Source organism: Callorhinus ursinus, unplaced genomic scaffold (assembly GCF_003265705.2).
Source record: "Callorhinus ursinus isolate GAN/ISIS: 27379988/994484 unplaced genomic scaffold, GSC_fseal_2.0 scaffold106, whole genome shotgun sequence".
In the NCBI taxonomy this organism is placed as follows: Eukaryota; Metazoa; Chordata; class Mammalia; order Carnivora; family Otariidae; genus Callorhinus; species Callorhinus ursinus.
The window spans coordinates 978,001-1,001,929 of NW_027397168.1; the positions used below are offsets into that span (position 1 = coordinate 978,001).

General features: G+C 43.4%; 1 protein-coding gene across 1 annotated transcript in view; it reads left to right on the top strand.

Moving 5' to 3' along the window:
* Positions 1 to 11,155, top strand: part of LOC112806474 (NACHT, LRR and PYD domains-containing protein 8-like) — a 12,886-nt gene extending 1,731 nt beyond the window's left edge. Inside the window, exons 2-8 of the mRNA XM_073889331.1 lie at positions 4 to 89; positions 686 to 847; positions 2,715 to 2,867; positions 4,396 to 4,566; positions 6,590 to 6,760; positions 9,580 to 9,750; positions 10,873 to 11,155. Coding sequence (XP_073745432.1) covers positions 4 to 89; positions 686 to 847; positions 2,715 to 2,867; positions 4,396 to 4,566; positions 6,590 to 6,760; positions 9,580 to 9,750; positions 10,873 to 11,002 — 1,044 coding nt within the window. The 3' untranslated portion in view covers positions 11,003 to 11,155. The remainder of the gene's footprint in view (positions 1 to 3; positions 90 to 685; positions 848 to 2,714; positions 2,868 to 4,395; positions 4,567 to 6,589; positions 6,761 to 9,579; positions 9,751 to 10,872) is intronic.
* The last annotated feature ends 12,774 nt before the right edge of the window (positions 11,156 to 23,929 follow it).

A 23,929-nucleotide genomic window follows, 5' to 3' on the forward strand; every position in this document is an offset into this window, starting at 1 on the left:
CAGGTGTCGTGTATATTAATTCCCACACCCATCTTAAGGAGAAGGCATCATGCACTCTCTCCTGTGGACCCGAAACTGAAGTTTGGAAGGTAAGTGATCTACATAAGGTCACCCAACCAGGGAGGCCACGCTGAGCTGAGAACTCAGTTCAGACCTCACAGAAAGGCCCTCACATATTTATCGACGAATTAAATCTAGAAGTGATTAGCAAATGGGCAGATGTTGGTCATAAGTTCTGGGGATCTGATGCTCAGCATTGTGACAGTAGTCAACAATACTGTATGGTATACTCCAAAGTTGCTGGGAGTCCATCTTCAGTGTTCTCATCACAAAAGAGAAAAAGAAATGATAATTTTGTGATGGGATGAAGGTGTTACCCAATGCCAAGGCAGTAATCATCTTGCAATATATTAATGTAACAAATCAACATGTCCTACACCTTAAACTTATTGTTATGTGTCGATCACATCTCAATAAAGCTGGAGGACTAATTAGCCACCTTGATCGTGGTAATGGTTTCATGGGTATATGCATATGTCCAAACTCATCAAGTTGTAACCATTAAAATATGATAGATGCATTTACTGATATTGTTTATACCTCAGTAAAGCTGTTTTTGAGAAAAGAACTAATGAGCTGATGAGATCTTATTATAACTAGGCACTGCTTACCTCTCCAGCCTTAGATGTCTACATCCCTCCATGTTGAACGAAGACTTAATCCAAGTTTTGATTGAAAACCGGTATCTGAGATACTTGGAAATACAAGTCACAGAAGTGAGATGTGAGGCCATGGAGTTTCTGTGCACAGCCTTGAAAAGCCCACGGTGCTATCTGCAGTGTCTGAGGTAAGATGAGCCTGGGATCTAGAGAGACCCTGGCGCCCAGACTGTTCTTTCAGAGGTGGGATTACATGCGCGGTCTTCCTGTCATCTTTCTTTTGATCTCATCGTTGTTGGTTTTATTCGGCTTTTTTTTTTTTTTAAGGTGGGCAATGTGATAATTTGATATACATACACACTGAGAAATAATCAACACCATCAAGCTAATTAACATACCTACCACCTCACACAGTTACCATTTGTGGGGAGGAGCATTTAAGATCCACTCTCTTGGCAAATTTCAGGTACATGTGACGGTATTGACAACCACAGCTACCAAGCTGTACCTTAGATCTCCAGAACTCATGCATCTTACAACCAGAAGAACATTCTCTTCCATTTCTTCCACACCCCTGCCTTGGCAACCACCATTCACTCACCTTTTCAGGCTCTACAATTAGACCATGTCCTAGATGGGTCTGAGATAGGGAGACTAGAGCCCCACTGGTGAGCTTCACCTACCTCATACTGGCTCACAAGAGGGGATTGCTAAGAAGGCAGTTTCGTGAGCTGATTGTCAAACAGCATTATTGAAAAGTTAAATCATACAGACTTACAATTAAATAAACCATATGAGAAAACAAAATTTCATAGATTATCAAAACCCAACACCTCCTAATTTCCTTACTATACTATTATCAATGCCAGGGTGCAGCAAACTTTTTCTATGAAGGGCCAGATAAGTATTTTCAGCTCTGTGGGCCATATGGTCTTTGTCTTGACTTTTTAACTCGGCCTTTATAGGGCTAAAGTTTGAGTGGCCAATATGTAAATGAACAGGTGTGGCTGTCTTCCAATAAAACTGTATTACTATTAAGTTATTGAGTGCTAATAATACCATTTATTAATACCAATTATTAATCATTTGTTAAGAATTATACAATTTGTTAATAACTCTATCCACTATATAATTTGCTGATATTTATTATGGGTACAGGGATTTGAATTGCATTTAATTTTCACGTGTCACAAAATATTCTTTTGATTTTTTTTTTTTAACCATTTAAAAATTTTTTTAAGTTCTTAGTTCACAGGCTGTACAAAACCAGGTGGCCGGGAGACTTGGCCCACGGCCATAGTTTGCCAACTCCCAGTGTGTGTTCTTGAGGTTGTTGCGTTTGTGCAGTGGGGTGCTCCTGCTGTGCATTTAACAACTCCACATGGGTAAATCAGCCACCCTGGGAGCATTCACACTAGATATTGGCCAACACTGCACATCAGGGCTTTTTTCACCAAAATCAGTAGTTAAACACATCCCAGCACCCAAGTGCTTAGCATCCCCACCAGTCTTTCTGTGTGTTACGTTGTGCCAACGAAGCTTGGGCAACCTCTTGTTTCCACCCGGAAGCTCTGGTCCTTCACACCGGCCAGAGCTGAGTGGAGCCTCCGAGGCTCAGGTGGCCAGACCTGGAGGTGGTTCAGCATGGTAGTTGGGCAACAGTCAACTTCCGATGGAAACCCAGCTTGACAAGACGGCAGCTGTGATCCCATGTGACTGAAACCGCAGTTCTTTGTCTTGAAGATTGTTTGGCAGATAAATGTAAAAAGAAGTTGCATTTATTTCAAGGGCTGAATTGAGTCCCTGGTTCATGGATAGAGCCCAGCTCCAAGCCAGTGCTAGCTGGTTATGGCCCCAAGTGTCTATTATTTGATATTTTGTGACTAAGATGCTGAATTTGGTGCAAGCTTACCAGCTGGAGAAGATGAAAATCGCCCCTGGAGTCACTCTTGTGTGAAGAACAAGAATGTGGGACAGTAGACAGGATCTACATGGCTACATGGGTACCATTTTCCCCAGGAGCTCAGGCTTGGCATTTTTGTGTGGCCTCCATAGGTTGGAAGACTGCTCGGTTACCCCTAAGTGTTGGGTTGATCTTGCCAGGGATCTTGGAAGTAACAAACACTTGAAGACACTAATGCTAAGAAGTAGCTGCCTGGAGACATTTGGGGCATATTGCCTGTCAGTGGCCCAACTGGAGAAGCTGGTGTAAGTCTTGTTGTTGTTGTCATGACTGTTGCTCATTTGTTTGGTGAATTGTGTGATTCTGGGAGAAGAGCAGTAATGGAGGAATGTGTGCCAACTTGTCTCATGGCTGGTGTTAATTGTATCGATGGGTCCGTGAAGAATCCAGGTGGGAGAGAGAGAAAGTCTATGTAAAAGTACACATTTATACCTAATACCTTGGAAAATATAGTGACAATGAGCCTGCTGTATCTGTCATCCAGCTTATGACCTAGAACCTCACCAGTACTGTTTTCCTTCCTCACGGGTTACACTGATCCCTGCCCTACCCCTCACGATAGCTGCCTTGAATTGGGCTGATCAGGCCCCTCACGCGTGTATTCTTTTTTTTTTTAAGATTTTATTTATCTGTGAGAAAGAGAGAGGGAGAACACAGAGGGAGAAGGAGAAACGGGCTCCCCTCTGAGTAGGGAGCCCAAGGCAGGACTCGATCCCAGGATCCTGGGATCATGACCTGAGCCAAAGGCAGACGTCCCACCGATTGAGTCACCCAGGTGCCCCTCACATGTGTATTCTTAAACAGAGCACCACGCAGTTCCGCATTGCTTTGAATTTCACATAAGTGGCCTCAGCTACTATATGTTCTTTTTCTGATCAACCGACATTTTTGTGCTTAGTTGCTTCAGAAGCCCATTCCTCGTCACTGCTGAATGATAACAATTATGTGAATATGCAATAATGTAGGTATCCGTCCTACCTGCCGCTGAGGTTTGGCTGTTTACATGCATACACACACACATGTGGTACACGCACGCACACGCTGTGAAAAACACTCCAGCAGTGGGATCTCTGGGTCATGGAGAGCATCCATCTTCCGTTTCAGCAGCTTGTGTCCAGAGTCTGCCCCAGTTTTCAGTCCTGCCAGCAGGTGGATGCCGCTTCCCGTAACTCCGAGTCCCTGTCTGGCCATTGTTATATTCTGTATTCTCCCTCCTGATTTTGCCAGTCTGACAAGCAGGAGATCGTATCTCATTGTTTTAACCTCTATTTCCTTCATTACTATGAAAATGTTTTCATGACCTTACTATTCATCTTGGTTTCTCTACCACGAATGCCTGCTCCTGTCTTTAATGAATCTTTTTAAAGCATATATATATATATATATATATATATATATGTTTAAATATATATATATATATTTTTTTTTGAGTAAGCATTCATTTATTTTAAGCTTGTGAAAGGCTGTCTCTTCTGGGCCACCCCAGTATCCGTTACATATTCTTTAGCCGTTGGTGGTCTCGTTCCCGCCCTTCTAATCCCTATAACTATTTTCCTGACCCACATCTCCTCCACACCCCTAACCTCACAGGAAGGCTGGTACCCTCTTCTTCAGGACTTGGAAGCCCTAAGAGGTGGTAACAGAGGTGTGATGAGGCTTTCACACTGAAAAGGAAAACCCAGATGGCAATGTTCATCTCTCAGTAGGGGCTAGGAAAATCCGGTCATGCACATGGATTAAAGTACATCCCATCTGTGTGTTTCTGTCCCTCAGATTGGAGAACTGTGACCTCACCCTGCTTACCTGTAAAAGTCTTACGTCTTCCCTCAAGAGTAATGGGATGCTGACCCATCTGAGCTTGGCAGAAAATGCCTTGAAGGACGAAGGAGCCAAACAGCTTTGCAGTGCCCTACAGCACCCTGCGTGTCCTCTACAGAGGCTGGTGTGAGTCCCAAAATACCCTCTTCTTGAGCCTCCCTGGAGTAGAATAGAGTGATTGACCTACTCTGTGTGTGTGTGTGTGTGCACATGATCTCAGTCATAAATTCTTTAAATGATTTCCCTTGGGCGTCGGAATGTGTGATATTGTGATTTATAACCTAAGAAATGTGTATTTGGTCTTTGTCCCTGTTTCTGTTACAGAGTTCCCCAAACCCTTGGAAATACCTAAGTGGTGAGAACTATAAAGGTGTCTATTATTATGTTAATGAGTGACTTTCGGAACTCACCCAAGGATGGGGGTTTGTTGCCCCAAGAACCAGCCTTGTGATTAGAGGGTTAGAACTTTAAGTCCTGGGCCGCCTGGGTGGCTCAGTCGTTAAGCGTCTGCCTTCAGCTCAGGTCATGGTCCCAGGGTCCTGGGATCGAGCCCCGCGTCAGGCTCCCTGCTCCGCGGGAAGCCAGCTTCTTTGCTTCTCCCTCTCCCACTTCCCCTGCTTGTGTTCCCTCTCCTGCTGTGTCTCTCTGTGTCAAATAAATAAATGAAATCTTTAAAAAAAGAACTTTAAGTCCTTCCCCCTGACCTCTGGGGAGGGGAGAGGGGCTGGAGGTGGAACCAGCCACCCATAGCCAACAATTTAATTAATCATGCCTGTGTAACGAAGCTACCATATAAGCCCCAAAGAATGGGATTTGAGAGCTTCCAGGTGGGTGAACACATGGAGATGCAGGGAAAGCAGCTCACCTGGAGAGGACATGGAAGCTCTGTGCATCCTTTCCCCATGCCTCCCCCTATGCATCTCTCCCATCTGCTATTCCTGAGTTCTATCCTTTTATAGTAAAATGGTAATCAAATGAGTAAATGGGTTTCCTGAGTTCTGTGAGCTGCTTCAGCAAATGAACCAAATCTAAGGAGGGGGTCATGGGAACCTGACTGGTGACTGGCATCCTGGCTTGGAGTTGGAACCTCCAGTTTATAGAAGCCCAGCTTGGCCTTGGGGCTGGTGTATGAGGGGAGTGAGATGAGGGAAGCAGTCTTGTAGGACTGAGCCCTTAGCCTGCACAATCTGATGATCTGTACATAGTGTCAGAATTCGGTGGATTTCTCAGACACTATTACCATCTGGGCTTTCCTGTTTCTTAGTGTGGGGGACCTCCCCATACATGTTGAAATGGGACTCAGAACACCAATGTAGGGTGCTTTTGTCTATTATTAACAGAAAATAAACTTAGACGGTCTTACACCATAAAGAAATTTGCTAGGGCTTATAAAACCAGAAATGAAAAAAAGGGGCACAAAATATCCCCTGAACCCACTAACTTTTAGCTTCCCAAAGTCAAGCAGGAAGTGGTGCAGGTGCTTTGGAAAACGGTCTAGCTGCTCCTCAAAGGGTTATATGTAGACCTAACATAGGAGTCAGCAATTCCACTGCTAGGTACATACGCAACAGAAATAAAAACATACATTCACACTGAAATGTCACAGATGTTCATAGCGGCATTATTTATAATAGCCAAAAAGTGGAAACAACCCAAGGGTTGATAAGCTGATGCATGAATGAAGAATGTGTGGTGTATCCATATGATGGAATATTATTCAACTATAGAAAGGAACAATGTGTTGATACATACTACAATATGGATGAATCTTGAAAATATTATGGTACATGAAAGACATCATATTTTTTCAAGATCTTTTCGAGATCCTGATTCCAATTCCTTTGGATTAATATCCAGAACCAGATAGAGGTTGCTCGAGTTGGGGGTGGGCTGGGGGAAGAAATTGGGAATTAAAAGGGTACAGGGTTTTCCTTTTTGGGGTGATGAAAATGTCCTAAAATTGTGGCAAATGCGCACCTCTGTAAATATACTAAAAGATGTTGACTTGTACACTCTAAGTGGGTAAATGATATTGGTTATGTTAGGAATATCTTGATAATGTTGTTATGCAAAAAAAAAAAAAAAGGCAGGAAAGGAGTAAAATCTAGAGGTGTTTTGGTTGGTTTTCTTGACACCTGTTTCTTCGCAGGCTGAGAAACTGTGCCCTGACCTCTGACTGCTGTCAAGACTTGGCCTCTGCTCTGGATAAAAACAAAAATTTGAGAAGCCTGGACCTTGGTTTTAACAGCCTGAAGGACGATGGAGTTAACCTGCTCTTTGAGGCCCTCACGAAACCCAAGTCTGGCCTCCAGATTCTGGAGTAAGTCACCCCGTCTCCTCTTTTGCAACAATGGTCTGTAAAATTCTCTGAGCAGAACACGGGAAAGGGTTTTTGCATTTCCGGGGTTTTTCCTCCATTTAGTTGGAGGACTGGGCAACCTCAGTGTAGGGTTCGGAAAGGGGATCCTCAGACTGGGAACTTCTTCCTCTGGGGAGTTGTTAGGAATGCAAATCATCGCAGGGTTTCCCTTTCTCTGGCTTATTTCATTCAGCATAAAGCCCTCCAGGTGCATCCATGATGTCACAAATGGCAGGATTTCCTTCTTTCTTATGGCTGGATAATATTCCATCGTGTGTAAATATACCACATTTTCTGTATCCATTCATCTGTTGGTGGGGATGGAGGCGGTTTCTGTGTGGTAGCTACTGTGGGTAATGCTGCAGGGAATGAGGGTGCCGGTGTCTCTTGGATATCCTGGTTCCACTTCCTTGGATGCGGACACAGAGGTGGGGCTGCTGGGTCATGTGGTACTCTGGGGGTGAGCCCGCAGACCCCTCAACCTTCACGCCCAGGTGGCTCCCATGCATGGTGCACTTGCAGGACCATGGTTCTAGGAAATAGTCTTCCATTCAGTAAAAGTTTCTTTGTTGTCTGTGGACCAATGCCTGACATAGCTGGTCTTCTGAAATCGACGTTTGTACTTAGGGATTCTTTTTTACATATAATTTCTTGTCTTCTTCTCCTAAATGGTCTCTATGCTAACATTCATACTAGCCAGCGATTTGACAAGAGCCATCCTATTTTTAATTCGTATCATGGTTATGTTAAGTGTTTGGGAAATATTTGGAAACATCTCTTCTCTGGTGATCCATGGATGAAACTGTTTTGCCTCTTTTCTGCCCACATTTTCTGTTCTCTATTAGTATAGTCTGGATTTGAAGACTAGATTATTAAAATCGTTGTTTTATGTTACATCTCTAATTTCTTAGGATTAGTACTGATAATGGATTTCATTTTTGTTGATAATTAGCTAGTCTAAGGAAATTCAGTGTTCACTATAACTCTGTTTTTTTTTTTTAATTTTTATTTTGGGGCACCTGGGTGGCTCAGTCAGTTAAGTACCTGACTCTTGATTTTGGCTTACGTCATGATCTCAGGGTCGTGAGAGCCTCATGTTAGGCTCTGCATTCGGTGTGGTGCCTGCTTGAGGTTCTCGCTCCCTCTCCTTCTGCCCCTCCTCATGTGTGCGCTCTCTATCTCGCTCTAAAAAAATATATTTAAAAAAAAGAATTTTTATTTTAAGTAATCTGTACACTCGACGTGAGGCTCAAACTCACAACCCTGAGATCAAGACTCACATGCTCTACTAGCTAAGCCAGCCAGGCGTCCCAGCTCACGATTCTTTTTCTCCAGAAATTTAATCTTAGGTTTTAAGCATTGAATTATTTCTTAGACTGAGTGAAATATATTTTCAAGAATGAAACAAATTTCCAGGTGAGTATTTACGTAGTGTTCTCTAGGCCTTTGCTTGTGTGAGACTACTTTTTATAATCTACTTCCACGGATGAGCAGTAACTTGGCTGAGTATAAAATTCATGGACTGCCCCCATTCCAAACTTTTTGATCTAAAATTCCCCTAGATTTCATTCTGTGGAATTCTAGTCTTGTAGAAAAGCCATCTATATCTTTATTTTTCCCAAGAAGAACCCAGGTTTCTATTGCTTATTCTCTTCATTTAAAAAAAAAAAATCCTCACATACCTGTGGGTCTTATTTGTAGTTAGAATTATTTTAGAATGACTCTCCTCCTTCTACTTTTTTTTTTTTAAAGGTTTTACTGACTTATTCATGAGAGACAGAGAGGCAGAGGCAGAGGGAGAAGCAGGCTCCCTGCTGAGCAGGGAGCCCGATGCGGGACTCGATTCCAGGACCCTGGGATCATGACCTGAGCCGAAGGCAAAAACTGAACCAACTGAGCCCCCAGGCGCCCCTCCTCCTTCTACTGTTGAAAGGAAATGATTTACTTGACTCTGATCAAGGTTAAGGGATGTTTTAGCTGGTGCACCGTTTAGCAAGTGCCTCCCTGACGGAAACTGGGTCGGGACCTTTATAAACTAACGCAAAGCTGAATGCATGCCCTTGTAGTTTTGGCTTGGGCAGCAGTTTCCAGCTTGTCATTTATCAGCTAGCGGAGGTTCACAGGGTGGGGGAGGCAAGCCACCGGAAAGAAAGCAAAGGATGCACATGTAGGAGACACAGGGACCCCCAGGGCCCCTCTGTCCTGTCTGTTCTGCATTGTTTATAATAGCCTTGCTCCCAGGGAGATTGTACTCTGTTCAAAAATGGGACCCCTAACCACCCCCTTTCTGTACCTTTCGCTCACCTACACACCACTTCCTCTTCTTTGCCTGCTCTGAATTTACGATATGCGGTACTTATGTGACGCAGCTCCTTTCGGGACCATCTCTCCTGCTTTTTTCACACAGCCTGGGAAAGCAGAGGGACCTATTCATAGAGGAACCAGAACCCCTTGCACACTAGAATAGCGAAACCAACGGTGCTCTTCGAATATGTTTGGTGACATGCGTCCTCCCCCACCCCAATCAGTTATGAGCTCCAGGAAGCCAGGGATGCTGTTTTCCTCACTGTTATATCAACAGTGCCCAGGGCAGTGCCTGGTACACAGGAGATGCTAAATAAATATTTTTTTGGATGAGCAAAGCTGACGCATGGTGGCAATTTCAGAAAGAGGTTATGTGGCTCATAACTTCTTGGAGTTAGGACTCACTGGGTTAGTATGGGCTGAGCTCTCAGATGTGGGGCGTGGCAAGTTGTCTACTGTCTACTTCCATCCCACAGGCTGGAAAAGTGCCTATTCACCTCTGTCTGCTGCCAGACTATGGCTTCCATGCTCCTCCACAACCAGAGCCTGAGATACCTGGACGTGAGCAAGAACGACATTGGGCACAGGGGTATAGTGCTCCTGCGGGAGGCCTTCCAGCAGCGCAAGTGGAAAGAGAAGGTTGTTCTGTAAGTCTCTGCTGGGTTCCCTGTGCAGAAACAGCACCCAAGCAAAGCTCCTCATAAAGAGGGAGACTCTGGACCCAAAATCTAGTGCAGATGTTGCTAATGTCCCTCCCTCGTTTCCTGGGGATTTATACTCACCTTTATGTGGCTGATCAGACCCCAGCTCCTGCTTGTGCCCGACGGGAAAACTGACCAGGATTTTCCTGTCTGATTTTAAATTCTTTCTATCCTTAACCTTCCACCCTGGTCTTAACTGATCGATCAGCACTTAACAGCCATATGACTGTGAACAAGTTCCTTTACCTTTCTGTTTCCCCATCTGTGAAGTGGGATGGCCGCTTCTCCATGGAGGTGTTGTGAGGATGGAAAGGAAGTGTGTCTAGGAAGCACAGTGCCCGAGACCATGACGTTCTCAGTGAGCGGTGGATTCTGGGTGGAGGTTGTAACAACACCTGGAGTATTCCTTGTCTGTTGCCCTGTAACAAATTTACCTCAAAGTTTAGTCACTTAAGGCAACACACATGAATTTCCTTGTAAAATTTCTAAGGGTCAGAAATACGGAAGCAGTTTGACTGGGTGGTTCTAACTCATGGTCTTCCCCGAGGCCTCAGGTAAGCCCCTGACTGGAGTTGGATGGAGACTAGATGTTTCCACACTGACCCATGTGGCTCTTGGCCAGAGTCCTCGATGCTCCCTATAGGGCTGCTCATGACAGTGCAGCTGGCTTCCTCCATAACAAGTAAGAGAGAGAGCACCCAAAAAAAGACCACGGTCTTTGATTGCTTCCTGTTGAAAGTGGCGTCCACCACTTCTGCCTTACTCTTTTGGTCACACAGACCAACCATAGCCCAGTGAGGGAGGAGACTCCACCAGAGTGTGAGTAACAGGGGGCAGGATCACTGAACTGGCGGAGGCTGCTGACCGCACTCAGTAAGTGGTTGAACCGAGGCCCTTGGACTCCATCCCTGACTCCCAAGCGCAGCACCGTTGTTCTCGGTCTGCTGTGTGGGACCAGAGTGGTCTCTGGCGTGGTGGATTTCTGTCCTCGAGGTTGTGCGTACCTCTCTAGGACCGCAGAAGAAAACCAAATGTGAGGGAACAAAGCCTGAATCTTACCTTTCACAGGGAGACGAAACAGAATTATGCCCCAAATATGATGACGAGGCTGGAGGGCCCAGTTGTGAAGAACAAAATCCTGAGGATTGTACAGGACTGGAGCGCTGATTGCTGGGATGAGGCAAGATGGATAGAGTGATCCGGTGGCCCCCTGGATACTTTCTTCCTTGGGAATTGTTGGCCTATTCTGTGGGCCATTCTGAGTCTGGAATGGCCCAGTTGATTCCGGAAAATGGTGTGGGGCATGACCTCTAAGCACCTCCCTCGGAGATGCTGAGGGCCATGTGTTAGACACGGATTAGTCACTGAGTTGGGGGCACCAGCCCACCTCCACCCCTGGCTTCCAGATGTCTCTGAATCTGTCATGCTAACATTGTCTCTGGAAAATATCTGACTGGCCTTTGAGGATTTTGGAAGAATTTAATTAAAAATGTATACATGAATGCACTTTGAAAACTTTTCAAGTGTTATTTATTTACCAGTAGACTAGTATATCAAACTGTTCAGAAGGAAGAAATCTCGGGGGTGTTGGGCTGGCTCTCTTAGTGGAACATGAGACTCTTGATCTTGGAGTTGTGGGTTCAAGCCCCATGTTGGGTGTAAGGATTACTAAAAATAAAATCTTTAAAAAAAAGGAAGAAATTTGTTCCTTGTCTGAAAAAGTGTCCGGGGGACATTTCCAAAAGAAGATAATACAGTGGGGGATGGAAAAGGGAAATCACCTCATTTTTTTTTTAACAATTTTATTTGTTTATTTGAGAGAGAGAGAGAGAGAGTGTGTGGGAGCAGGAGGGAAAGAATCTGAAGCAGACTCCACACTGAGCACAGAGCCTGGCGTGGGGCTCAATCTCACCACTCCTGGATCACGACCTGAGCCGAAACCAAGAGTTGGTCACTCAACCAACTGAGCCACCCAGGTGTCCCTCACCTTGCGTTTAAGGAACTCTCTTAAAAAATGAAGTGTGACTCCCAAATTTTTTTAATGGGCTTAGTCCATTAATACGATAGAACAAGTTAAAGGAGAAGTTTCTTGGACACGCAGCAGGCTGAACTAGAGCCTTGCTCTAGAGAGTGGTCCGCAGGACGTCAAGAAGTGTGGGAACATGCAGGGGACCTCCCCTCCAACCTCATGGGAAGGGACGGTCCGTCACAGGGCAGACTGAACTCTTTCGGGTCTAAACTGTGCTGTTCATGATTGAAGTATTAGGACAGCATTTGGAACTCAAGGATCTGGAAGCAGCAATACATTTTTTTTCTTTTGAAAAATCATCTTTTTCTACAGGAAGTAATGAGCATATTACCTGCATGGGTTTCTCTGCTCTCCAAAAGGGTTTTTTTATTTTATTTTATTTTATTATGTTAATCACCATACATCATTAGTTTTTGATGTGGTGATCCACGATTCATTGTTTTCGTAGAACACCCAGTGCTCCATGCAGTATGTGCTCTCCTTAATACCCATCACCGGGCTAACCCATCCCCCCTCCACCTTCCCCTCTAAAACCCTTTTTGCTTCTCAGAGTCCATAGTCTCTCATGGTTCATCTCTCCCTCTGATTCCCGCCCCCCTTTGTTTTTCCCTTCCTTCTCCTAATGTCCTCCTTGCTATTCCTTTTGTTCCGCAAATAAGTGAAACCATATGATAATTGACTTTCCCTGCTTGACTTATTTCACTTAGCATCATCTCCTCCAGTCCCATCCATGTTGATGCAAATGATGGGTATCCATCCTTTCTGACGGCTGAGTAATATTCCATTGTATATATACCACATCTTCTTTATCCATTCATCTGTTGAAGGGCATCTCGGCTCTTTCCACAGTTTGGCTGTTGCAGACATTGCTGCTATGAACATTGGGGTGCATATGGCCCTTCTTTTCACTACATCTGTGTCTTTGGGGTAAATACCCAGGAGTGCAATTGCTGGGTCGCAGGGTAGCTCTATTTTTAACTTTTTGAGGCACCTCCACACTGTTTTCCAAAGTGGCTGTACCAACTTGCATTCCCACCAACAGTGTAAGAGGGTTCCCCTTTCTCCCCAGCCTCTCCAACATTTGTTGTTTCTTGCCCTGTCAATTTTTGCCATTCTAACTGGTGTAAGGTAGTATATCAATGTGGTTTTGATTTGAATTTCCCTGATGGCTAATGATGAACATTTTTTCATGTGTCTGTTAGCCATTTGTATGTCTTCTTCAGAGAAGTGTCTGTTTATGTCTCCTGCCCATTTTTTGACTGGATTATTTGTTTTTTGGGTGTTGAGTTTGAGAAGTTCTTTATAAATCTTGGATATTAGCCCTTTATCTGTAGTGTCATTTGTAAATATCTTCTCCCATTCTGTGGGTTGCCTCTTTGTTTCGTTGACTGTTTCCTTTGCTGCGCAGAAGATTTTATCTTGACGAAGTCCCAAAAGTTCATTTTCACTTTTGTTTCACTAGCTTTTGGAGATGTATCTTGAAAGAAGTTGCTGTGGCCGATGTCAAAGAGGTTATTGCCTATGTTTTCCTCTGGGATTTTGATGGACTCCTGTCTCACATTGAGGTCTTTCATCCATTTTGAGTTTATCTTTGTGTATGGTGTTAGAGAATGGTCGAGTTTCATTTTTCTGTATATAGCTGTCCAATTTTCTTTTATTGAAGAAACTGTCTTTTTTATTTATTGAAGAAACTGTCTTTTTTCCATTGCATATTTTTTCCTGCTTTGTCAAAGATTATTTGACCATAGAGTTGAGGGTCCATATCTGGGCTCTCTATTCTGTTCCATTGGTCTTATATGTCTGTTTTTGTGCCAGTACCGATATCCCTGATGAATATGGATTCCAAAATCCTCAACAAAATCCTAGATAATAAGATCCAACAATACATTAAAAGATCATCCACCACGACCAAGTGGGATTTATCCCCGGGATGCAAGGGTGGTTCAACATTCTCAAATCAATCAATGTGATAGAACACATTAATAAGAGGAGAGAGAAGAGCCATATGGTCCTCTCAATTGATGCAGAAAAAGCATTTGACAAAATACAGCATCCTTTCCTGATTAAAACTCTTCAGAGTATAGGGATAGAGGGAACATTCCTCAAGTTCATAAAATCCATCTATGAAAAATCCACAGCGAATATCATCCCCAATGGGGAAAAGCTGAGAGCCTTTCCCTTAAGATCAGGAATACATCGGGACGCCTGAGTGGCTCAGTCGGTTAAGCCGCTGCCTTCAGCTCAGGTCATGATCACAGGGTCCTGGAACTGAGTCCCACATGGGGCTCCTTGCTCAGCTGGGAGCCTGCTTCTCCCTCTCCTTCTGCCTGCAGCACCCCTGCTTGTGCTCTCTCTCTGACAAATAAATAAAATCTTAAAAAAAAAAGATCAGGAATACATCAAGGATGTCCACTCTCGCCACTATTGTTCAACATAGTACTAGAAGTCCTAGCAACAGCAATCAGAAAATAAAAAGAAATAAAAGGTATTCAAACTGGCAAAGAAGAGGTCAAACTCTTTTCACAGATGACATGATAATTTATGTGGAAAACCCAAAAGACTCCACCCCCACATTACTAGAACTCATACAGCAACTCAGTAATGTGGCAGGATACAAAATGCACAGAAATCAGTTGCTTTCTTATACACTAACAATGCAACTGTAGAGAGAGAAATGATTCCATTTACAATAGCACCAAAAACCATCAGATACCTCGGACTAAACCTAACCAAAGAGGTAAAGGATCTCTACTCTAGGAACTACAGAACACTCATGAAAGAAATTGAAGAAGACACAAAAAGATGGAAACACTTTCCATGCTCATGGATAGGAAGAATAAACATTGTTAAAATGTCTATGCTACCCAGAGCAGTCTATACCTTCAACGCCATCCTGATCAAAATTCCAATGACATTTTTCAAAGTGCTGGAACAAACAATCCTAAAATTTGTCTGGAACCAGAAAAGACCCCGAATTGCCAAGGAAATGTTGAAAAAGAAAAACAAAGCTGGGGGCATCACATTGCCCGATTTCAAGCTATATTACAAAGCAGTGATCTACAAAAGTTAGAGCAGTTGGGATCCTCAACCCCACTCCCACCCTCACACCATCCTTAAGGGGTAGAGAAAAATAAAGGTCCGTCAAAGTCAAACTCTCCATTTAGAGTTGGCTTTAATTTGTTCTCCAGAGCCCAGAATTTAACAGCTGGAGCCAATGGTGAGGCACCACCACAGTGAATGAGGTGAGGCTGACCCGCCTTGCCTGGGGCCACCAGGCTCGGAGCTAGGCAACAGAAAGCCAGAGAATGCACCCACTGACATGTTCCCCATAAGGTCCAGGAGACACAGCTTTGCTAAATAGGGGAAGAGCCAGGCTTGGAAGTATGACTGTGTCCCCAGGCTTCGTGGCACAGTGTCTTACCTGGGGGGGTGAGGGGTGGGCTTCAGACCTCCAGACTCAATTGGAATAGGGTGTGGCTCAGGCATCAAGGGTTTTAAAAGTCCCCCCAGGTGATTCTAATCTGGGGTAAAGTTTGGGAACTACCGAAGTAGGAGCGATCTGTTACCAGGGCTGGTAATCATTTTGCAGTGAATCAGCATATCAAATCAATACGTTGCATAGCTTAAACTTACACAGTGTCGTCAATTATATCCCAATAAAGCTGCGAGGGGCAGGATAGAAAAACTCTAGGAGACCACCATTAATGTGGAGACCCACGGCACCAAGTGGCTGGTATTTCTATTACCCAGGATGGACACTTGAGAAGGGGAGAATTTTGGAGATCGTTCTTCTGACAACAAACAGGAATGCTTACTATGAGTTCACAGGGAATCCAGGTAAGAGTTTTATGGATAAAGCGGATTGAACCTACAACAGCAGCGGCATTAGACAGTGGTCAATAAACACACGTTGTGTAAAATAAGGACCCACGCACAATTATCGCTGTGGGACAGCCCAGCGGAGGCTGGGCCCAGGTGTGCTGAGGTGGAGGCAGCGTCTTCACCACAAGCGTTGGGACAGGTGGGAGGGGCGGTGCATACAGCAGAAAGCAGCTCCTCCACACCTGTCCTGGGCCCGGCCATTCCGAACCCAGGGCAGCCAATGGGGAGCAACAACGTCACTGGCCCAGGATTCCCCAAAGCCCATCACCGTGCGGTTGCCCGTGGGCTGGGGAGCAGGCTCTGGCTTGGTAGGCGAGGAGGCGAGTCAGTGAGTATTTTATCCCGTCTTGTTCTTAGTGCCTTCCCCCTCTCCTTTCTTTCTCCGTTTACTGATTCGGACCTATTCCTTGAGCTCTGCCCTGTGCCCCCACGTGCCCCACGTGTTTTTCACATTCGCTTGGGGTATGGTCCTCAATCCTTCCCAGCCTCTGGGTCTAATAAAGACTCTTGACTCCAGGAAACAAACTGAGGGTTGCGGAAAGGGAGGGGGGTGGGGTAGCCAGGTGATGGGCATTAAGGAGGGCACGTGAGGTGATGAGCACTGGGTGTTATACACAACTAATGAATCATTGAACACAGAAGAAAACAAAAAATAAAGGACAGAGTCGTGGATGCTGTGGCTCGGAGTTCAAGATGAGCTGACGTCTGGACTTGTGGGAGATCGGGGGTGTCACTGTGTTAAGTGTGCTAATTATATGTTAGTTATTGAAGCTCACGGTTATTGAAGCGCTATACGGTCCTGAGGGTGTTCTTTGTCGAGTGAGGAAACTGAGCCACAGATGAATTAAATGGCTTCGCGTGGGGTAGCAAGGGGTGAATCCGTGTTCAGAATGGCGTGTGACTGATCTCCAGCCCTGTAGTCTTGACTGCTTCTGTGGGATCATTCAAGGTCCCCATGCTGAGGGCTGTTGCAGGTAGAGGTTATAAAGGACAGAGACAAAGGGAGAGCTTTGGTTAGTCTTTTATTTCCAGAAAATAACATTAACCACCACTCTTAGTTTACATTCTTCCAACCTACAATCCTGCCTCTACGGGAATAACGTCCTTACCTTGTCCCCAGTCCCTCTTCAGGTTTACAGGGGAAGGCATCCACCTGCCTATCCCAGGCTAGTCCTTCCACCTGGGCTCTCCTCCTCTCTGCTCTGTTGGGTTTTATTAGCTCCCTCTCTGGGATGCTTTGGAAGAGGTGGAGCCTTCTAATTAGGTATGCGTTAAATGCTTTTTCCTAAAGCAGGGCAAGCTGTTCAACTTCACAGAACCTCGGCTTTCAACTCTGGAAATTGAAGACAGTATTGCTCTTTGTATATTGACATTACTTACGGGAAGTTCAAAGGAGTAGCTATAAGTTGTCTAAGAAGGGGTTTCAAAAAGAGTGAAGTACTCATTTAGTTTTTTTGTTCACTGCTTGTACCTTGACTTACTCTTCACTCTGAGCAAATAACCTTTGTCACTCATCTCATCCAAAAAGATAACCTTCCCAAGATCACTGAGATTTTTGTGGCTTCTTACAGCCACGGTTCTCTTCTCGCTCCTGATCCCTTCAGTGATTGCTTTGCGTGGTCAAGCAAACATTTAAATCAAATCATGTCTGTATCAATGTTCAGGTGTGGCAAGCTGAAAATCATTCTCTTTTAAATGAGCTTCCCATATTCATTTAGTCACTTAACCAAATAGTTGGGAGATTGGGGGTAGGGGGTATTTTGTTTTCAATCTCCATGTGTCCAGGTTGTTTTATGTTGGAGGGGGAAAAAATTAGGAAATTTTAGTTTAAAATTTTAATTGCTGTGTGGTTAGGATGTAAACTTTTTAACTTGTTAGAAATAAGTATTTTCCCTTTTTCCACCAATATGGTCAGTATTCTTCATAAATATATAGGAATGTGCAGAAAAGTTGATGTTCTTGAAAGGGCTCTGAGTAATCAGCACATAAACTTCTCCCCATCGTTAGTAATGTTTACCTGGCTCCCTCTCCCTAGCTCTTTTTTTTTTTTTTTCTTTTTTGGTCTTTCGTAGATGAGTAATGGTAAGAATTGTTAGTAAAATACATTTCTAGTAGCTTCTAAAATGACTTTTAATGGTAGTATTATTTTGAAAAGGCAAACCATATGAGAAGGCATAAAGTGAAAAGTGTTCTTCTGTTTGCAGAAATTCTCTGCCTTTAGTGTGCAAACTTCTTGGTCACACCACTTTGAAGAATGAAGAGGTAGACCAGAGGAAGAGTGGTGGGCAGCAAAGCAAAGTTTATTGAGTAATATCATAAAGCTCCCGGAGAGGGAAGCAGCCTAAGATGGTTGCCCTTGGAGTTTCTAAGTTTAGGACTTTTTATGAGCTCTTTTGCAGAATTGTCTTAAGCAATCAGAGTGTACTGAGTCATGCCAATCAGGGCTCTGGTCACGTATCTGTCTACCTATAAGGTTAATGTCTACATGCTGATGGTCTTTTGTGGCTGACATCTGAGGGGCTTATGTCTTAACCAACTGAGCCACCCAGGCGCCCGTGAGGGGCTTATGTCTTAACTGCCCCTTGCACATGATAGTGACAAATGCTTTATGGTTAACTGTCTTATTTTAGGATGTTTTGCAGAATCATTTCTGCAAAGGCTGCGAAGCAGAATGTCAGCGTGGTCCTGTCTAAGCTGCAAAACAGGATGTCAGTGCTGTTTTATTTTAGCTGTCCTGACTCCATATTTTCTTTTTGGGGACCCTGGCCCTGACTGCCTATCCGTCCAACTAACTCCTAACGCTTGCCTTGGCCCAGTTAGTTCATCTCTCCCCACTCAACCCACTTTCTGCCCATCCCCCAAAGATCCTGTGGCAGGCGGAGGGGGGAGGATTATGTTAATGTCCTACAGACTGGGGCACCATTTTGTGCTGATTGAGCATTTTTAAGGTTGCAGAGTGCTTAATTGCTTAAATTAACCCACCTGTTATGGATCAATGGCCTTCAGTCTTGATGCTACACACAAACCTGTGTCTAATAATATTTGCATTTTAAAATGCACAGATCTTGCCAAATTGTCCCCCAAAGAGATGGCATGAGTTTATACTTCCCCCCAAAATGTAGGAGCACCTTTTTCCTACACCGTAATGAAGCAGTGCATGATCAAACATTATGGACGCTGCTAGCTTAATGTCAAACATGGGACATTGGAATTTTTTTTATCATATTATACCATTGATTTCAAGTACATTTAAAAACAATATCCAGTTGTTTTGTTTTTTTTTTTTTTAGTTCATATCCTTTGCTCGTTTTAATAAATTGAACTATTGGTCATTTCCATTGACTGGGAGAGTGCCTTATATAATGGATTCTTTGTCATGCATTTCAAATTTATTTGTACCATTTCATTTCTCAGGGGGAGCTTTAAAGTGGCTTTTTGGGGGGGTAGGAAGGGGACCGAGTTGAATGAATTTTTGTCATCTTGTCTTATTTCTACTATTAAGACATTCTGTTCCATCTGCAAATTATTTTGTGAGATAGGAATTCACAAACATACATATTTTAAGATGTAACATGACTTCCGCTATCTTAGAACGTAGGAAACCGTGACCTCTCATGGAGGTCACCACCTAGCTGAGACATCAATGAAATCATTTTTTCCCCCAAATGTTCTTATCTATTTTTGGCTTCTTATAAGAATTTTGATGAGTGTCTAGTCCCAACAAACATATCAGTAGGACTTCCTGGGTGATATCGTATTGATGACTTTCAGGGGAAGTGATATTTTTAAAATACACTGTCTTTCCCCACCAATCAAGGTTTTTATCAGGAGCATATTAAAGCTTTCAAAACAGACACTTCACTTTCCTAAATAATGCTCATTTTTATCTCTGTAGTTAATCTGATCGCTCATCGTGTGTCCTGACTGATTATTAGGGTTAGGATGGGGTCTTATATCTCAGATTGGTTACCAACTCAATTCAATGGTGACTTAACAATTTATGATTGTTTTTCAACCCACTTTCAAAGGTTACTATTTTACCTTTCTTTGCCAATTCTTTATTCCTCATTTCTTTATCAACTGCTCTGCTACAGAATACATTAAATAGTAGTGGAGAGAGTACAAAACTGAGGAGAGATGCTCAGTCTCCCTCCCTGGGGTCAGTGAACTGCAGCCTGAGGGCCAAATCCAGCCCATCGCCTGTTTTATTGGAAACAGCTTTCCTGTTTATCTGTTGTCAATGGCAGCCACACTGAGTGGTTGGGACAGAGAGCCAAAAGAGCCAGCCCTTTGCAGAAAGTCTGACTTCTGCTCTTTTTTTTTTTTTTTTTTAAACAAAGTTTCACCACTAAGTATATTTGCTGGAGCTTTTACTAGCAGAAAATTCAGTTTGTTGAAGGATGTCTAGTTCTAGTTTGCAAAGCATGTCTCCATACTATATAAGCCTCCATCAAGACCATGTGATTTGGCTGCTTTATTTTTCTGGGAACGTGAAACTCCAACTTTGTTGTTACAGCAACGTCCCTCAGTTTCGTCAGGACTGTGCTTCGTTTACCTGACTACGTGTGGCTCTTTGCCTCTACTCTTCCTTAAATAGAATCTGTCTTCCAGTGAGTGCGTGCAAGTGTGTTGTTTTTTAAGCCTTTTTCCAAATGCTAATTCTCACGGCTTACGCCCACCCATTTATGGACTACAGCCTTTCTACTAGAGAATGAATGATAGTCTATTGCCTGAAACAAAAGAGTGCTTTTCTCATGCCACAAAATATCGGTAAAAATTAATTACAGTGCAAAGAGAGGCTACAAATACTTCAAACCTGAGGTCATTCCTGTATGTGAAGAGTGGTGCAAACACAAATGAAACTACAGTTTTAGTAAAAACTGTAGGATGTGGAGCATCTTTTCATGTGTCTGTTGGTCATCTGTGCGTCTCCTTTGGAGAAATGTCTGCTCATGTCTCCTGCCCATTTTTTAATTGGATAATTTGGGATTTTTTTGTGTGTTGAGTTTTATCTGTTCTTTATATATTTTGCATACTAACCCTTCATCAGATATGTCATTTGCAAGTATCTTCTCCCATTCCATAGGTTGTCTTTTAGTTTTGTTGATTGTTTCCTTTGCTGTGCAGAAGCTTTTTATTTTTAGCTACACTGAAATTAAAATTTAAAAAAACAGAAAGGCAAAACTGTAGGCATTTATTCTCTGTTTGTGGAACTTCTGAGGTTTCTGGTCCAGACTGCGAAAGGGAGTGATTATCAACCACTCTTATAAATGTTTTAATCATGTGAGTAGCAAATGTAGCATAAAAAGAAATTTTTCCTCCAGAAATCTTGCCTCTTTTGACAAAATGAATTAGGAATTCCAAACACTAAATGTCCTATGTCCTAATCTCCAGACATTCCAAAGTCACCAAAACATAAGGATAGCTTAGCCTCACCCACACACACAAATCAACAATTGAATCCTAAATCTAAATGTGACCCTGAGCGTCGTTAACATGTACTATTTTGCTGATGGTCCCAGCATGTGATGATTAGAGCAGATGGTATTCAGGATTTGAGCGCATGCTCTGGGCCCATCCTTAGAGTGACTGCCCACTTGTGTTACTTCTTGGAAACCCCCAGAAACGTGGGTACCGATTCTCATCTTCCAGGGGGAGACAGCGACCACTCTCAGAGGCTGTTACTTGCCCCCAGGGACATACCATGAATGTCATGGAAGCAGAAATTGGAGCTGAGGCTGTCTCCATCTGGGAGCCTGTGCTTGTAATCACAGAAGTATACACCCTCTTAACATCAAATTACCAACATGGGCTCTTTTTATTTCCCAACTTTATCGAGGTATGATGAACAAATAAAAATTAAATATATTTAAGGAGTACAATGTAATGTTTTGATATAGTATACATTCTACAATAATCACCACAATCAAGCTAGTTAACCTTACCCATCACCTGTGTGTGGTGAGAACATTTAAGATCTAATCTCAGCCAATTTCAATTATACAAACAGCATTGGTACCTATCATTGCCATGCAGTGCGTTAGATCCCAGGGCTTAATCATCCTGTAATGGCAGGTCCGCACTCTGACCACCAGCTCGAGTTTCCCCCACACCCAGCTGCTGGCAACCACCTCTCTCCTCTGCCTCTGAGTTCTACTTTCTTAGATGCCTCCTCTGTGCTACCTGACCCTTCAGACCTGGCACATGAATACACAGGTCTGGTCAACTGCATTAGCTGCCCTCTGCTACAATATCATTATTAGCAATTCGTTGTAGCAGAACTCTCTCTGGGATCGAAAGGGAAAATGGAAGAATGCAAAGAAAAGAAAACAAAAAACAAAAAACTGTGTTTGCTTCTCCAGGCAGCTGGTCAATCCATGATAATGGTCTGAGGGGTGCCACCTCAGGCATTTGTGATAACCTATTTCCTGTATCCTGGGGGAAAACTTGTGCCCATGTAGACCACTTCATCTCTGAAAGCAGTGTTTGAAATACTCAAACTTGGGAAATGTAGCGTTTTGTCACAATGGCATCTTTATGTCTCCTTCTTTGACCAGCACAGAGGCCTTCCTTCTGTGTTTCCTTCCATGTATGTTATAATCTTCGGTTTCTTTATCCTGACTGTCTCATAGGAAACTGAGATAATCTTAGCACGGCAGGCAGAGGGGCAGAAAGGACCTACCAGAAACAAGTGTGTGGGTCAAGGGAGCAGAGAGCAGATGTCCCCCCCTCTGCCTCAGCAGCAGCATCAAAACTCCGAGTTTGACCAGACCTGTCCCCTGCAGTCTGGTTGTACTTTGGTGGGAAGGTTCCAGTACCAGGAAGGAGCTAGATAGGACCTCAGTGGGTATCTACAAATCAGACTCAGAAGTACAGCAAGTGTAGGAACATCGAGCACAACTAACTTCCACCCTAATAGGGCTCCTGGGGGGGGACACAAGTTGCCATCTACTTGACCCCTTGAAGTGTTTTATTATATATTATAGGATATTATAGGATATCCCTTTGATTGCTTTCTTTTCCACCACAAAGTAATGGTTGGGGAAGACCAGAGCAGCCCAAAAATGCCCAACCAATTTTGGTTGTCACTGTTTATAGAGGCCACATGATGGTGGAAGAGGAGATTTGCCAGGTTTAAGAATTCTTCCTGGAGCATTCTTAACAAGTACAAAATGTTTGTCATCACAGACAAGCCTTCCAGAGAACTTGGAGAAGAAATGCATGGCACAGGTCATGGATGTGCACCTATAGAACAGGCTGATTTAGGGGGTCGGGGGTATGGAATCAGTTCTGATGGCTAATGATGTTGAGCATCTTATCATGTGCTCATCTGCCATTTCTGTATCTTCTTTGGAGAAATGTCTTCAGATCATTTGCCCATTTTTAATTAGATTTTTTTATTATAAAAGGTTTTCTATCTTTTAGATACAAGACCCTTAACAGATAAGACTTTCAAATATTTTTACACCAAAACTCTACTATGTTTATGTAACTTCATGTTAACAGACACAAAAGGAATCGACTGATCTAAAAACTGTGTGACTCAGGCACCTGACTGTCATGCAACTCTTGATCTCAGGGTCGTGAGTTGAAGCCCCATGTTGGGTGTAGAAGCTACTTTAAATAAATAGAGTGACTAATTTTCTGTAAATGGTGGTAATTTATTTGCCAGTTTCCATGAGTATAACATATTAGCCAAGAGTATCACTGACAAGTGTTTTGGGGTTTTGTTGTCGTTAGATTAGTTTCAGGTGGAAAATATAGTGATTCAGTACTTCCACACAGCACCCAGTGCTCATCAGGACAAGTGCACTCCTTCATCCCCATCACCTGTTTTCCCCATGTCCCCAACCACCTCCCCTCTGCTGACCACCAGTTCCCTACAGTTGAGAGTCTGTTGCATGGTTTGTCTCTCTCTCTCTCTTTTCTTTTCATTGGCCCATTTGTTTTGTTTGTTAAATTCCACATATAACTGAAATCATATGGTACTTGTTTTTCTCAGTCTGACTTATTTCACTTAGCATAATACCCTTCAGGCCTATCCATGTTATTGTAAATTGCAAGATTTTATTCTTTTTTTATGGCTGAATAATATTCCATTGTGTATATACCACATCTTTTTTTAACCATTCTCTTATCGATGGACAGTTGGGTTGTTTCCATAATTTAGCTATTGTAAATAATGCCGCAATAAATGTAGCAGTGCACGTCTAC